The 15213-nt window shown below is 38.1% G+C and overlaps 1 protein-coding gene across 10 annotated transcripts in view; it reads left to right on the top strand.

Annotated features, from left to right (window-relative positions):
* The first annotated feature begins 2332 nt into the window (after positions 1–2332).
* The window catches only part of ZNF711 (zinc finger protein 711), a 31428-nt gene continuing 18547 nt past the window's right edge, over positions 2333–15213 (top strand). For 6 of the 10 annotated variants that reach the window (XR_002117678.2, XR_004160654.1, XR_004160657.1 and 3 more), the window contains exons 1-6: positions 2333–2498; positions 4090–4194; positions 5214–5744; positions 12074–12232; positions 13475–13621; positions 14203–14340. Coding sequence is in view for 5 of the 10 variants with exons in the window: in XM_019618181.2 (XP_019473726.1) it covers positions 4116–4194; positions 5214–5744; positions 12074–12232; positions 13475–13621; positions 14203–14340 (1054 nt within the window). In the remaining 5 variants the exon portion in view is untranslated. Of the gene's footprint in view, positions 2499–2579; positions 2698–2726; positions 2916–4089; positions 4195–5213; positions 5745–6980; positions 7040–8305; positions 8424–12073; positions 12233–13474; positions 13622–14202; positions 14341–15213 lie in introns of those variants that run through there. The other 4 variants (XM_019618179.2, XM_019618180.2, XM_019618182.2 and 1 more) reach the window with 4 other exon arrangements.

The following is a 15213-nucleotide window of genomic DNA, read 5'->3' as shown; positions in this document are numbered from 1 at the left end:
CCGTCCCTCCCGCGGGCGGGAGCTGCCGGCGGGGATGCGCGTCTGTATCCCTGATCCACGCGGCGGGACGGTCTTTCGCCGTCTTTGTCATTTAAATGTTTCCGTGGATAGGTGATCGCAATAAAGGGCTTCAAAGCGGATATGTTAGCTGTAACGCCCGGTCTTTTTGTGCACACGGTTCGCGCTGTCCTCCGTGTTGCTTTCTGAATTGGCGCCGTCTGTTCTGTTTCTGCCATTGCATTTCTGTGGGTTGCTGCATTAAAGTTTGAAAAGGAAAACGCAGCTGAAATATTTTCAGGGGAAGATAACTCTTTTTGTTGATACTGAACTCGAATTTTAAGAGATGGGAGATCTGGAAACATCTGGTTTGAATTTCTCAGCTACATCTGAGTTTGTTTTCTGTGTTATATTGGAACACTCCTGTAGCTGAGCTTCAGTTTAACCAAATGTCACGTGCAGCCCGAGAGGATCCGCAGTTCCTGGCCAAGTATGATGCTACATTTTACTTCATTATATGTAAAGCTGTCTTAAATATTAATGAGAAGAATTATACTATTCCAGAGGAGAAGCTAAGGCTGACCATCAGGCGTGCGTTGTATGAAAATGCATCGCAGTACATCAACACATATGTGCAAAGTGATGTTAAGTGTGGTGGTCCCCAAATGCCAACCATTAGCTTTGGTTTTACACACAGTGTTTGTATGGGTTTACGTAGTGTTCCTGTCTCCAGACAGAGAGGTCCTGGGTTCCCTTTTTGTTGTACAGTGTATTGCCTGGTCTCAACCGAGATAGCATGCTGCAATTAAACCGTTGAACGTGTTACTGAATGTTCTGAAGTGAAATTATTTTATTGCCTGAGGTTAATGAAGCACTTTGCAGCATTTTGTTCTAAATACGTGAAGGAGAGAAGGGAGAGGAAAAACTTGATGTCGTGACAGGTTCATGGAGGAGGGATGTGGATAAACACGGGGCTATGACCGAGTCCAGAGTTGAGGTTTTCTGGCTTGCTTCTCAGTGTCCTTTTTTAAAACATGTGATTGGAACATGTCTTCTGTAGTTGCGTGGGTGTGAAATGCTGTGTACTACAGAAGGTAGCTGTGAAGAACCATAGTTCATCATTGTGCTATGTTTCTGTGCTGCTTATAAGAATAGGATTTGTGTGGATATGTAGCGTGTGAAATCAACTGTGTTACTGAGACCTGTGAGGGAAAAGTACCAATTATAGCAGAACCGCGAGCCTTATCTGTTAATTGTCCAACCGTTAGCAACAAGGGGCCTTCCTGCTGTCATTGCATTCCTTCTAAATCCAAACTCAGGCATAAGAAAATCTCTGATTTAATTGCTGGTGCTGCTCTGCCCTTTGCCTGCACCAAGGGGTCATGAGAGTGTACTCACAGTGCTTGGATCCCAGTTGCATCAACCAGGGCACAGCTCTGCGTGTTCCCTGCTGGCGCATCTTTGTCCATCTTGGTTGTGGGTGCAGATTTTAAGATGCCCAGGGGCTGCCATTCCTGAACTTGGATCACTTTCATATTCCTGTTACTTACTGAGAAAAATTATTCTTAGTGATGATCAGTTTTCTTTGCAGAGATTTAAATTAAAATCACAGTCTTACTGTGTACTGAATTTTTTGTGTTGCACATTATATGATATATTTGAGCCTCTGAACTATATAGTCTAAAATTAAGTTGCTCGTTAAGAAAGAACAAAACCCAGTGTATTTCTCCTGTAGTCTCAGACTGGTAGTGACCTTGTTCCCTGAGGGTAGTGACTGTGGTTGGGATACTGGAGAGTGCTGCGTTGGTTCTGAAAGTGCTCCATGGGATGCTCTGTCAGACAAGCTGTTTATGGTCTGGAATGGTATCTTACCTTGTATCAGCATTTGTTAATGACCTGAAGAGTTTCAGGTGCTGTGGCAATGTTTTAGGAATGGTTGAAAACTGTATTAAAGTTCTGAAGCTGCTCTGTGGTTCTTGCACCGGTGAATGAATTGGAACTTGAAGCTAAAATTTTAAAACTACATTGAAATGTGAATGTTTTAAGGATTGTGTAGTTAAATTCTCTCCTACTTTCTTCACTGGTGATGTTTGACTTTTGTGTTTGTAGTACTTGTTGGTCTGTGGAAACAACTTAACCTGTTAAAGTAGCTTCAGAAATGATTGTGAGGGATTGTTGTAGAATAAATTCTGTAGGAAGAAATACATTCATCTTTTTGCTTCTCTAAGAATCTGCATTGTAGATTTCAAGACAACTTGAGACAAGTAGATTTTAACTATGCTGCAGGAAAAAAGTGTTAAAAGGGCAGTGCTGACTCTGGGTGATAACAGTTCTTTGGTTCTTTTGTGTCCTCAGTTAAGTTGGAGCCTCCTTCGTTTGGAGCGGTGACTGTTGCTTGAAATCTCCATCTTTGCGGGCTGCTTGCTGCTTCCTCACCTGAGGATTTCAAGAGTATAAAAGAATAGCCTCTGCTCAGTTCCTTCCTTGATAATGAAGATACAGTAAGCATGGATCACTTTTTCCACATCTTTATTTTGTCTGCTTAAGATTGGTTGTTACTGTTTTGTATTTCTTTGTGTTAGATAAATTGGGAAACAGAAGCCCCTGAGCATTAAAGAGCCAAAGTAACAAAGCAGGTGTGGAAAATCAAAGCAAGGAAGCTTAAGATGTAACAGCAGGAATTTTACAACTGGTTGGTGGGTATGTTCTATCAAAAGCTGCACATGACTATTTTTACACCAGAGGGACGTTGCAGATGGCTGTGTAGGACCAGCTTTCTCCTGGCTCCAGAAATGAGGTGGCACAGAAGGGATAGTGCTTTGAAGATCAGATTTCTAAAATAGAGATAATTTTGTGAAAGTCGTCAACCAACTGGATAGTGCTGGGCTGGTGAATGGAGACACTGGTGCAGAAGTCAGGTCAGCTCTGTTGTTTCTTCTGCAAAGTCCTGTGGCAGTGGAGATGCTGCACTGCCATTTCTTACACAGGGCTCCTGCTGCTGCACTGAGTAGCTTTGCTCTGTGTGCACATCTAACTGCACGTGGCTGAAATCTTATGCTAGGTCTTGTGTTGGAGTGTTTTTTTAATGATACAGAGGGGCTCATGCACAGCTGCTGAAAAGTTGCTTCAGCACTTTTGTTCTCGTAAATTTAGTGCACAGTGCAGCTTTTTCTCAAACCTTAACTGCAATTTAATGTGTTTAATGAAATCTACACGTGAAAAAATTGATACACGTTTGAGATAGCTGATAGAAAATCATGAAAGAATCTGCAAAACTGCTTCTCAGTGCAGTCCCTGCTTTCCTCTGTGCACAGTGCCCCATGCAGACGTCTTGGCCAGCCCTGATAATTTGTTGAAAGGGTATCCAGGGGCAGAGCACAGGTGGCTCCTTGTGCTTGGTTGGTGCAGGTCTGAAGGTGGTGATCCTGCTCAGGTGACTTCTGATTGTTGCTTCTCCTCACTGTCACCTGTGGTTTATTTCCAGGAAAGGTAACAGTCTTCATGGCAAATTTCTGCTTCTGGATAGTAGTTACATCTAATCAGGTTGTTGGTTCCTAAATATGCATTATGTTGTTTTGTTAGAATGGTCTGATGCTACTGCCAGTATTGCTTGTGAATGTGAGCTGTTACTCTGTGGAAATGGCCTCGTGACACTGCAAAGCTTCATGTTCAGTTTGCAGTGGGGAAATTGAAGGTTGTGACATTTCTTGTATTTGCAGCTCCTAAAAGTAAAGTCGAAGTCTGTTCCTCTACTTCTTGGTTTAATTACACAGATTACAAACAGAACTGTTCTAGGCCAGGCAGTAACAAGAGATTTACATAGAAAAAGAACTACTAATGTGTTTGCTTTCATTTGCATGAATAATTCTTTTGAGTGCTGCACGATTATTTACGGATGGTAACATTTACAGGATATTAGGTCACAAAGCATAAAGCTGTGGGAAGAAAGCAAAGTGAGTTGTATGAAGTGCTGCTTGTTTTTTTGATCTTGTGGATAAATAGTTTTCTGTTAGTCAGTGTGACACATGAATCCAGTGAAGCTGACAAACACAATGGTGCTGTGGCTAACAGATTCTGATTTTCCTTTTGCAGTTATTTGTGAATGAATTTAGCTGAATATGGATCCGGGTGGTGGAAGTCTTGGATTGCAAACACAAGAATCCAAAATGCCTCACGCTATGATTATGCAGGACTTTGGTAAATGTTTTATCTGTTAAACATTAATTAATAACATCTGTTTCTAAGTTTGCTTTATGTTTGCAAGTGATTTGAAGATGTGAAGTTGACTAATACAACAATGATATTTGTATGGCTTTTTGGAGAAATTCCAAAATATAAGTTGATGTATAATGAGGCTTTGTATATACTTTGGTTGCTCATCTAGAAATAGTCACCTATCCCAAAAAATTGAGGTAACTTAAAAATAAATAACAACCATCTGTGGTTCAGAGTGCTCTGGATGGGACAGATGTTGTATGGAGTTCAGTGCTGTGGTAGTCTGTGCCTCTGCTTGAAATACCACTGGCCTGCTGTTACATCTGCATGCTGGTACAGGTACAGCTGAGCGTTTGTTGGTTGCTTGATTGCTGTCTCCAGTTTTCACTTAGGAGGTGTAAATGAGGTGGAAAATAAAGTCTTTGTGTGTCAACAAGTAACTTTCTAGGTAGGCAACAATTTACAGATGTAACTGAATCTGTGATTAATTAATGTCTTTCACAAAGTGCCAAAATAATTGCATTTGCAGCACAGTGTTGAATAATTCTAGTATTTTTTTCACTCTTGTAAATGAATGTTTTATTCATTAAGATTCAATCTGCTATTTCAGGGTGCATTACAACAATTCGCTCCTTTTTTTTTTTTTAATTAGAAAAGTAGCTTTCAAATATGACCGGTCAGCTTTCTGCTTCTAGCTATCAATTGCAATGTGGCAAGTTGTTGGAAATCGTGCTATAAATATGGCTTATGATAGAATACTTATTTTTATCAAGGCCTCTGCAGTCTGAAGAGTCAGAATCCTTTTATTGTACCACCAATGAATGTATTGTTAGCACATGGACTACTTTGAGCAGTCTTTTCTGGTGAGATGCAAAGTGTAGATTGTTGAAAAATACCAGATTTACATCTGTGTTTACCTCACACAATTACTCTGTTCCTTGGATAAACTCTGCTAATGCAATAATTTTAACCTTTTTTCCTCATTCCTCATTGTTTCATAGTGGCTGGAATGGCCGGCACTGCTCATATTGATGGAGATCATATTGTTGTGTCAGTCCCTGAAGCTGTCCTTGTTTCTGATGTTGTTACCGATGATGGAATAACTCTTGACCATGGCTTAGCAGCTGAAGTTGTGCAAGGACCAGACATCATCACTGAAACTGATGTTGTAACAGAGGGAGTCATTGTTCCGGATTCTGTTCTGGAAACTGATGTGGCTATTGAAGAAGCACTAGATACCAGTGATCATGTTCTGACTTCTGATCTAATAACAGAAGCTGTTAGAGTTCCTGACCAGGTGTTTGTGGCTGACCTTGTTACGGGTCCTGAAGGACATTTGGAGCACGTGGTGCAAGACTCTGTGTCAGCAGCTGACTCACCTACAATGGTCTCAGAAGAAGTCCTTGTAACAAACTCAGATTCTGAAACAGTCGTTCAGGCAGCTGGTACTGTTCCTGGCTCTACAGTGACTATAAAAACAGAAGATGATGATGATGGCAAGAGTACATCGGAAGACTACTTAATGATATCTTGTAAGTTAAACAAAGGTAGACATGAACAGGAGATTACCTTAAGTAGAAGTGGTCTAGTGGAGAGAAATCACGTTAACTGGATCCTTGCTGCACTCTGTACTGGAGCTCTCCAGTTAATTCTTTTTAATTCTTGTTGTCTGAATTTGAGTTTGCATAGTGAAAATAGTTATCATTGATACAGCAAGAAAAATAATGATCTCCAAGCTGTTGAATGTGTATGCTTCTGTTTCTGGAACTGATATTCCCCAAAATTAAGAAAAAACATATGGAAGTTAAAAATTACACACATGTTGAGTAGGCAACTTTTTTTTTAAAACAGAGGTTTAATACTGTATTATGTAGGTTCACAAAAAATAACATGTTGGGTTTGATCAGTAGAATCCAACAAAGAAGGCAGCTTTTTCAAGATACTGTACTCTTTTTTTCCTCTTGTTAACAAAACATTGTTTAGCTGCATTAAAAATAATAATAGCCATTTTCTTGCATGTTGTGCTGTTGTGGACACAACTTGACATTAAGGAGTTGAGTACATTAACTGAGAAGCTTTCTGTAAGTGGAAGGAGGCTGCCTACTTCAGTTTTCACATGGCATTCAGACCCTGTCCAGATTTTTGAGGAAGCTGTATAGTTACAGACTATGAGTTGAACAAGAGCTACTAAAAGGGTTAGTGAATTTATACCTTATGTATATTATGTTTCTTCAGTGGTTAAATTATACTTAAGATAGCAGTTTTTGCTCTTACACACAAATCAGGTAAAGTATGATAGTTTTTTAGATTTTTGATTTCTCCAAATCAGGTATTGCAGTGTCAGTACATCAGAACAGATTTTATTTTGTCAGAACCAGTGTGTTCTGGGCTTATTAAAAAGATGCCAAGTGCTGAAGTGTCCATCTCTTCACAGTAAGCTCCATTTGTTAAAAATTTCAGGGCGTGACAGATCAGCGATTGTAATGATTTAAATATTTCATTGCATGAAATATAGCACTTTTCTTAGTACTTCTGCACAGTGTACTTCTGCCATTTATTTTTCATTCAGTATAAGGTTACCATCCTGTGATTTCTGTAATTCACATGCCACTAATGAAACTTACAGCTACTTTGGTAGAAGAGCCAAAAGAAATCCTCAGCCTAAAAGCAAGTTAAACCTACAACATAAAAAATCCCATGTTTGTAAATAAAGAAACACCGTTCATACAGTCAGTTGTTTCACTGAAAAAATTCCTCCTTTCTGACAGAGTACTTACGATGAGTTGTATTCTGTAACCGTGGTATTTCCAGCTGCACCTTTGTAATTGTAAGTAAAGTCATCTTTGGAATTCTTGTTAGATAGATGTGTGATTTGATTGTAACAGTCACTGTCCTTAGACAAGAGCATCTCAGCCTTCAGTGGGTTACCTGGTGACCCCAGCTGTGGCTGGTGCATACCTAGTGTTGTCAGGTGTGCTCAAGCATGGTCATGGCTTTTCCAGTGTTTCAAAGCCAGTCTGAGACCCAGATTTAAGTAAATCACTTCTTCATGTCTGTATAACAGATATGTCTGAGTAATCATGGTTGGAAGCTACATTATTAATCTAGATTTTTGTTTGAAAGTAATCAGGTGCATATTAAGGCAGGCTTTTGCCTCTGTGAAGTTTTGAGGCTGTGCTGTGCTCTGAGCCAGCCAGAACTGACAAAGGATGCACTGTTGATTTTTATTTTCTGTTATTTTTTCAGCAAAAGTGAATCAGTCCCATACAGTTCATTGATTGCACGTTTTCTGTTTGTTTATTTTATATTTTATAAATTGGCCATTAATCTGTTATGGTTCTGAAGACAATCTCTGTGTATAGTAGATAAATGTATCAGTTTAACAAGTGTTTTAAAGACATTTTTACTTGCATTTTTAATTTCAAATGTTCACTAAATATTGTAGAAAATTTATGGTGTAGCTTATTTTAGGGTGTGTTCATAGGATTGAGCAACTTCCAAGTAAATTTTAACTTAAATCACTTCAAAATATTAAAGACTCATAATATTTCGTATGTCTTTTAGTGAAATTCAGAAGCTGGAAAGGGGGAACTATACACAGTGTGACAGTTGTACCCTTGGGGAATATTCCAGCTGTGGAACGCATTGTGGAGAACTTCTAAAATATTACAAGTGTTTTTCAATATGTATATTTTTATTTTAGAGCGTATAACTGAGCTGAGTATGAGTGTTAACTTAAAATTTTAGCTTATTCTTTTGCTGGGGATTTTAGCTTAAGTATACCGACAGGTGGTTTTTGGCAATTCAGCTTTTAAAATCAGCTTTGCAAGTGTAAGACTGAAAATGCTTGGTTTTGATGCATTTAAGGGGTGTGCCATGGGAGATGCACAATACCCCTATTCTAAATCTCTGGAGTACCTGCTGAGAAAGTACTTGTTTCAAAGGAGATAAACACAAGGTGAATGCTCGTGGTGTGATCGTACGCCCATCCGTCTCCGTACTGAGATGTGAATATAATAAGCAGCGCATCCCATTTTGCCAGGGTGGGATTAGCACACGTGTAGCTTAAAGCATACCCTTTTTTGTTTTTCAGGTTTGCGATATTCAGACCCACAGGGGATTGCCAGCTCCCGACCCGTGCGTTGGCCCTGCATGCACTATGTTGGTGACCTCATACCCACCAAAGAACAACTCTGGAGCTGGCCTTAGGGGTAAGGTACTGTCACCGCCGCCTCCTTTTTAGTGTATTACAGTACAGTGTTAAATAGTTTGCTGAACATTTTAGTATTAAATCAGTACTCCTATACTGTGACCAATGGGATATAAAATAAGTATATCAGACATTGGAAAAATATGAAAAATTGTAAAACCACTGGACTTATCTTGCCCTCGTGTTATTCCTATGGGCTCCTATGGTGGGTGTGATATCACCAGCATAGTGCATGCTGAGGCATCACGTGAACCTGGAGCTGGCAATCCACGGTGAATCTGGACATCACACACCTGAAAACAGCTAAGGTAAGTTTAGTAGTAGAAGTGTGCTGAGTTTTCCTTTAAACTTTGTTATTCAGGAGGATTCAGCATATATTTATAAAAATTTTCTGTTGCGTTTTTTCAGTTAATTTTAAATGACAAGATAATAATATGTAGTGCTTCTGGTGGATGAGTCAGATGTGGAAAACACTTTCATATTCTTCCACTGACATAAAGTAAGCATTCCTGTTCCTGGGAACTGTCACTGGGAAAAGGCGTCAGTTCTTTTGACGTTGTTGGGATACCAGTGTGTAATTAAGTCCTATCACTTAGACCATAGAATATTTTCATGACCTTTAAAGAAAAAAAAATCCTCGTGTTTTGGAACTTGACAAAGATTACATGTCCTGCTGTTGTTTTTTTCTGATTTAAATTTGTTTTTAAATAATTGATTGAAACCACCAAGTTTAGTTTGTGTAAGATGGCAACCTAAGGAGTATCAATTTTTCAGCCGGTATCTTTTATTGCAGGTACTTAGACAAACTGCAGCATCTTACAAATGGTGGTCTGTGCCTAACAGTTCCTCAGCCCACTTGGTTCTTCTCAGATTTTCTTATTTCACTTTCACTTTCCCAGGAAAGTGATTTCAAAGGCCCTCCGTACGCAGACTTCCCTTTGTTTCCATAACTTTAGCTTAAATTGTGGAGACTGCAGGTCTTGGTAAACACACAGGATGGTCAGTGGCGTGGGAGTCACTGCTGATTTTAAAAATACTGCTGTGAGTTTGTCCCTCTAAGCATGGCTTTTTATCCTTTCTTTGAAGAACATTGCAAATTTGAATTGGTGAAATACAGCATGTAGGCATGTGTAGCATATTCATGTGTTTTAACTAAATTTTTGGGTGAAAATCCTTAATCTGATTTTAAAAAAAGTTAAAATTGAAAATTGCTTCTTTTAATCTCTATGTAATCTTTCTTGAGTTGCAATTGATGCCACGGTAAGGCACCAATATTGTTTGCTTATTGTTACGCTGTTTCACCAGATACAGTCATCCAACTTTAGTTAAATAATGGGGAATGTTTTCTGTGAAGGAAGGGTACCACATGTAACTGATGGCTCCTCAGTTCAGTAGGAAGTTGCTGTACTACTTCCAGTACTGAAATACCTATTTTCTGTGTGAAACCAACATGTTATGTTTATAAAACGCATGAGTTTAGAAGAAATTCATGTTGTTTGAATTATGGATTTGAAAATAACTTTTCTACTCCTTGCCAATTCTAAGATTACAGTGGCAGCATGCAATTAGTGATTTTTAATACCCAGCCCTTAACTTCTCCTTCTATGTTTTGGCAGCATATGTAGTCATATAGCTGTTTGTACAGTCACCCCTGCCTTTCACTGTTAGTTACCTCTGATCCTGATCCTTCATAGATTTGCATATGCAGTGGGAACGTTCCTTGTACTAAGATTAAACATGTGTTTTGAAGGCTGTGGATAAGTTGTGGCTTTGTTGTTTGTGGTGGCCATACTCTGACTGTTACATTGCCCTGTAAGGTAATGTGAGTGTAATCTACTGCCTGTCAGATTTTAACAGATAGGGATTGGTGGTGGTGGTGGTGATTTTTGTAGAGTTTTAGAATGTTTTTGATTACAAAACAAAAATATTTTTTCTGAGGGTAATTTTACATTATTTCCACTGATCCAAGTGGGATACATTGTGGCATTTCAATCAGTCTGTTACTTAACAGGAAGAAACAATTCAACAATTGTTCTTTTTAAATATATTCTCCTGTTTTTATCAAAATATAAAATAGTATAAAATATAATATTTAGAAATTTTAAAATGTAATACTTATTTATGCTTACCTACTTTACACCTAGTTGTGCTCTCATTAACTTCTGTACTCTTGTGATGCAGCTCAAAATTTCTGAATTAAAAATAAGGTTCCTGAAGGTGCGGATGGAAAATGGTTTAACTGGGATAGATTTTTTTCCATGGAATCCTGTCTGTGAGTGGGAAGAGCTTAGTTTGGGATTGCTGTGATGAATTCCAGCCCTGCTGCAGGAAAAGCATCTTGTTTTTGTAATGGGTTCTGAACCATCTCACGTGACTGCCTTGAGTATTAAGAAAAGCCTAAACTAATTCCAGTGTACCTCACTACACCAGGCTGTAGCCTGAAGTAGTTAAAAGCAGCTCTTCAGGAGCAGAAGTGGCAGCACAGAGAGCAGGAAGCTTAGAGGGGCATTGGGGAGCGCTGCAGCATCCCAAGGTGAGCCGTTCTGTCCTCAGAAATGTGGGGAAATCTCCACACCCACATGGAGTGCTCACAGTCCTAGTCATGAAGCACTGTTTTCACATAAGTGTTAGTTTACTTTTTTTTTTCTCCCTAGTATTACACGTTATGTATGCAATACATTGCAATGTCCATGAAATGTATGTATTTCAGGTTTTGTTTACATTTTGGGGGATTCATCCCTGGTCAGAGGATGTCTGTGGGTGTTACATAGGCCTGTGCTGGCCATCTACAAAGGAGCTAGCTTTGTCCACTGACAGTAGTGTGGTGGCAGTGTGTGTGTCAGAAAGGTACTTGGGTCACTGTCCTCCATGTTAGCAACTTGGGACATACAAATATGGAGATCTTTGTGCATGCTCTTCTTACCAAAACAGTGGTAAGAATACAAAAACTTCTCATGATTTTAATGTATTTTTTGTTAAATATGTAGGTTTAAATACATCAGAGTAGCAAATGTGTACACATAAAGAAAGTCAACTTCAGATAGTATTATTTGGACTTTTGTCTTATCTTTCAATCAGCTGTATGCTATACAGTAATCTTCATTAATTGGCGTGTTTTCAAGTGGTAAAATTTGATAAAATCATAATTTCTTTTAGATTGAAGGTGTAGTGAAATTTTTATGCATGTTTCTGTCACTGGAGTATACTCAGGAGATACCACTCTTGATTAGAATATCTACTACTAAATCTTAGTTCTGGTATTATAGAGTAGTGAAGCTTCTTGGAACTCTTGCACTGTAACAGGCAACTCTGGGCTAGTATTTTTTGTTGGTGGTTTTTGTTTTTTTTAATGGAGATTTGTTTGATTTCACTTACTGATACATTTTTGCTTCTGCAGTGTCACAGTTTCAGGCAAAACTACATACTTTGCTGACAAGTTCCCTTATGTTCTTCACTTGGTAATTCATGAAATGGTTGCAGAGTTGCAACAAAACAAGTATTGAGCTTCTGGAATTTCTTTTAAGTACCTTAAGATGACTTATTTTGTAAAGGCCCTTACTGTATACAAAATTCACTATATGTGGGGAGAGTAGTGGAAAAAATCATGTGACAATGTGTTTGAGCCTCACTGTTACTCTCTTATCTTTACAGTGGATGATGTTGGAGAAAAACTGGACCACATAGGAAGCACTCCCTTGAAAATCAGTACCGAAGTGACAAATGATGAAGTGGCTAAAGATGATGGGTTTGGTTCTGAAGTTATCAAAGTATATATATTTAAAGCTGAAGCTGAAGATGACGTTGAAATAGGTACCTTTTTAAATTCTGCATTTTTTTCCAGAAGTATGAAGAAGCGTTTGTGGGTCTATCTTGTAATTCACTGACTGGATTGTTCCTCAGAGTGATATTGGTAGGAATTGCCCATATGCTGATAATACTCAATGTTTCAGGTCATTTTTTGACAACAATATTTATTTTCAATGTTGAAATGTCATTTGTTTATTACCAAACCCCAAATACAGAAGTGGCTGAACAGCTGCATATTTTTTCATTTATATTTATTTTCTCTGACTTTGCAGGATGGAATGCTGTGAGTAACAAGTATTCTTAATAGTACTGTTACTGATAGCATTGGTCTCATTGTGTGTCAGTGCATTGCAGTCTCTTGTTACTTGGACAGATGTCCTGGCTGAGCCACTTTAGACAAAAATTCTGAAAATAAGCTGTGGTAGTAAAATGCCTTTTTTCATAAATATGAGAAAGTAAAAAATAGAAAAATAAATACTGAAAATGATCAGTTGTTTTGGCATACGTATGTACGTACACCAAATGTAAACTGACAATCAGTGCCCAAAAGGAAGATCTGGCTTTGATTGCCTCTGTGGCACTGCTTATCATTTCTCATTAGTTTCCATTTTGCTCCTACATTTTCTGTTGGTTGTAATTTCAGCCCTCGTAAACTTAAGGACTGTGGGGTGCCTCTGTGTCTTCCCTCAAGTTCTTCACGGCACATGATGCCAATCAGAGCTTTGGGGAGCATATAGAAATTAAAAGTGGAAAAATAAAGTGTTCTTTATTAACACTGAATCCAGCAAGTCCAGTTGAGTGAAACGTCTGTACTGGGGACCAATATGCTATATGTGATCCAGCTTGACTTTAGAAGCAATGCAGTGATATTTGTTTGGTGGTTCATTTATGCTGGTTGCAGTTTGTGGGTAGTGTTATGGGAGCATAATGCATATTGCTGCCTCATGTTCTAGCTGCGTGATGTTGAACCCTCCTCCATGGACTTACTGAGCTGATGTTTTGGATTGGTGTTAGTTTCACTGTTATACAGTGACCAAATTTCTAAATTTCTTAAAAGTTCCTTTTATCATGCCTGGGATCTGACTTCTGTTGTGTGGTGATGGGGTTACCTACTATGTTAGTTCAACGTTTTGGACACCATTGCTTTCAAAAGGATGAGTTTCATACAATAGCTGTGTTGTAAAATACTTCAGTTTGAAATTAATGTTGAGATTGGCTTTGTTTACATGCACTTCTTTTTTTAAGGTGGGACAGAAATTGTCACAGAGAGTGATTTTCACAATGGACATTCAGTAGCTGGAGTAATTGAACAAGGAGGTGTTGGTAGAATGCAGCGAGAAAAAATGGTTTACATGGCTGTTAAGGACTCTTCTCAGGAAGATGAAGATATTAGTAAGCATAATACGAAACATTTCTGTTTCTTGTGCTGTTTTATACAACAATATAAGCATCATTCTCAAGGACTTTTTAAATTTTTCTGAAGGATTCTTCAGCCTGAAGTAGTAGCAAACTAAGTTCATCTTCTCTAAAAATAAAGAGCAGGTTATAATTATTTTAAAGTGATGTGGATAAAATGCACTATTTCTTATTGTATGCCATCATTGCATTATTTATATTGGATGAAGTTAATGAGGTTAGTTTAATTTCTCTTTTTTTTTTTTTAACACCTCTGTTTTCCTGTGTGAGTTGCCATGTTTAATTCTCTTTCTGGCAAAGTGGCAAATAAATGTCATCATTTTAAAATTTGTAAATTTGTATACTTGAATTTGTATTTGTATTTATTGATATGTGTTTTCTCTCTTTAAGGAATGTCTGAATAAACAGTTATCCCCTAAGGGAAGGTGTGGCTCTAAATGCCAGAGGAGGAAAACTAATTTATAACTGGTATCAATAAGAGTGAAATCAAATTAAATGCAGGAAAATTTAAAATGTGCAGAATAAAATTTAAGATGTATTCTTCTCCTTTAACTCAGGCTGTGCTGAAATAGCAGATGAAGTTTACATGGAAGTTATTGTAGGAGAAGAAGAAGCTACATCACTTCCAGACACACAGCTTGAAGAGACTGGTGTGAATAAAACTTTTGTTCCTGTTGCTTGGGCTGCTGCTTATGGTAGGAATCTCTATGCTTATTTTTTGAAAATCCCTTTCATTATTTTTTTCCAAGTCTGGTTTCCAGATTCTGCGTGCAAATGTCACAATGTTTCACTGTTGGGTAGGGGTTTGGAGGCAGCTCCTTCAGGTCTTCTAGCAGTCAGTCAGTGGAGCTAATAAAATTCTGTGAAAAATTCTTTTCCACGTAATTCACAACCTTTCACATGTGAAGTCCTTGGCTTTTTGCAATTCAGATAGGAAAAAAAAAATCTCATTTCTGTAGTGTTTTTGGTTTTTTCCCTCAATGCCAGCCTGTCTAGCAGTTGTCATATTATTGTAGTAGTTGGTTGTCTTGCATGTAATGAATGGCTTACTATATGTTGAGTTTTATGAAATGGGAAGGAAAGCTGTTTAAAGAACTTTGATACCCTTGTTTTTAATACCAGCTCAGATGTACAGTGTGTGTGGGTTTTTGATGATTGATGAAGTCATCTGTTAAGGATTTTACAGAAGTAAGAATAACCTTAAGTATTTTATATTCACTAGGAGAAAGGGGAAATACCTTTAAAAAATAGAAGAGATGTGTAAATTCGTCCCTGATAAGTTCCATTTATTTAACATATTTTAAACCTGCTGTCCTTTAGAACATAAGTGAAAAAAAAAACTATGTCTTCTGCGGCCATGTTTCAAATTGTAGAAGTATCAGGAAATGCTGAATATTCTCTTATTTCAGATTTAGTATTTTCTAGGATTTTGCCATGTTAAAATTATATTAAGTGTGTGAGATCATCAATGGTTTATAAGTAAGCAAATTAGATAGTTTAGTGTCAGTGGCATTCTATTTCTGAGCACAGTAGCTGGGCTTGATGAAGTGGTTGTAAAGCACCAGGAT

The sequence above is a fragment of the Meleagris gallopavo genome, chromosome 9, assembly GCF_000146605.3.
Source record: "Meleagris gallopavo isolate NT-WF06-2002-E0010 breed Aviagen turkey brand Nicholas breeding stock chromosome 9, Turkey_5.1, whole genome shotgun sequence".
Classification (NCBI taxonomy): domain Eukaryota; kingdom Metazoa; phylum Chordata; class Aves; order Galliformes; family Phasianidae; genus Meleagris; species Meleagris gallopavo.
Note: the sequence above shows the minus strand (reverse complement) of the source record. Positions and strands in the feature narration are given on the sequence as shown.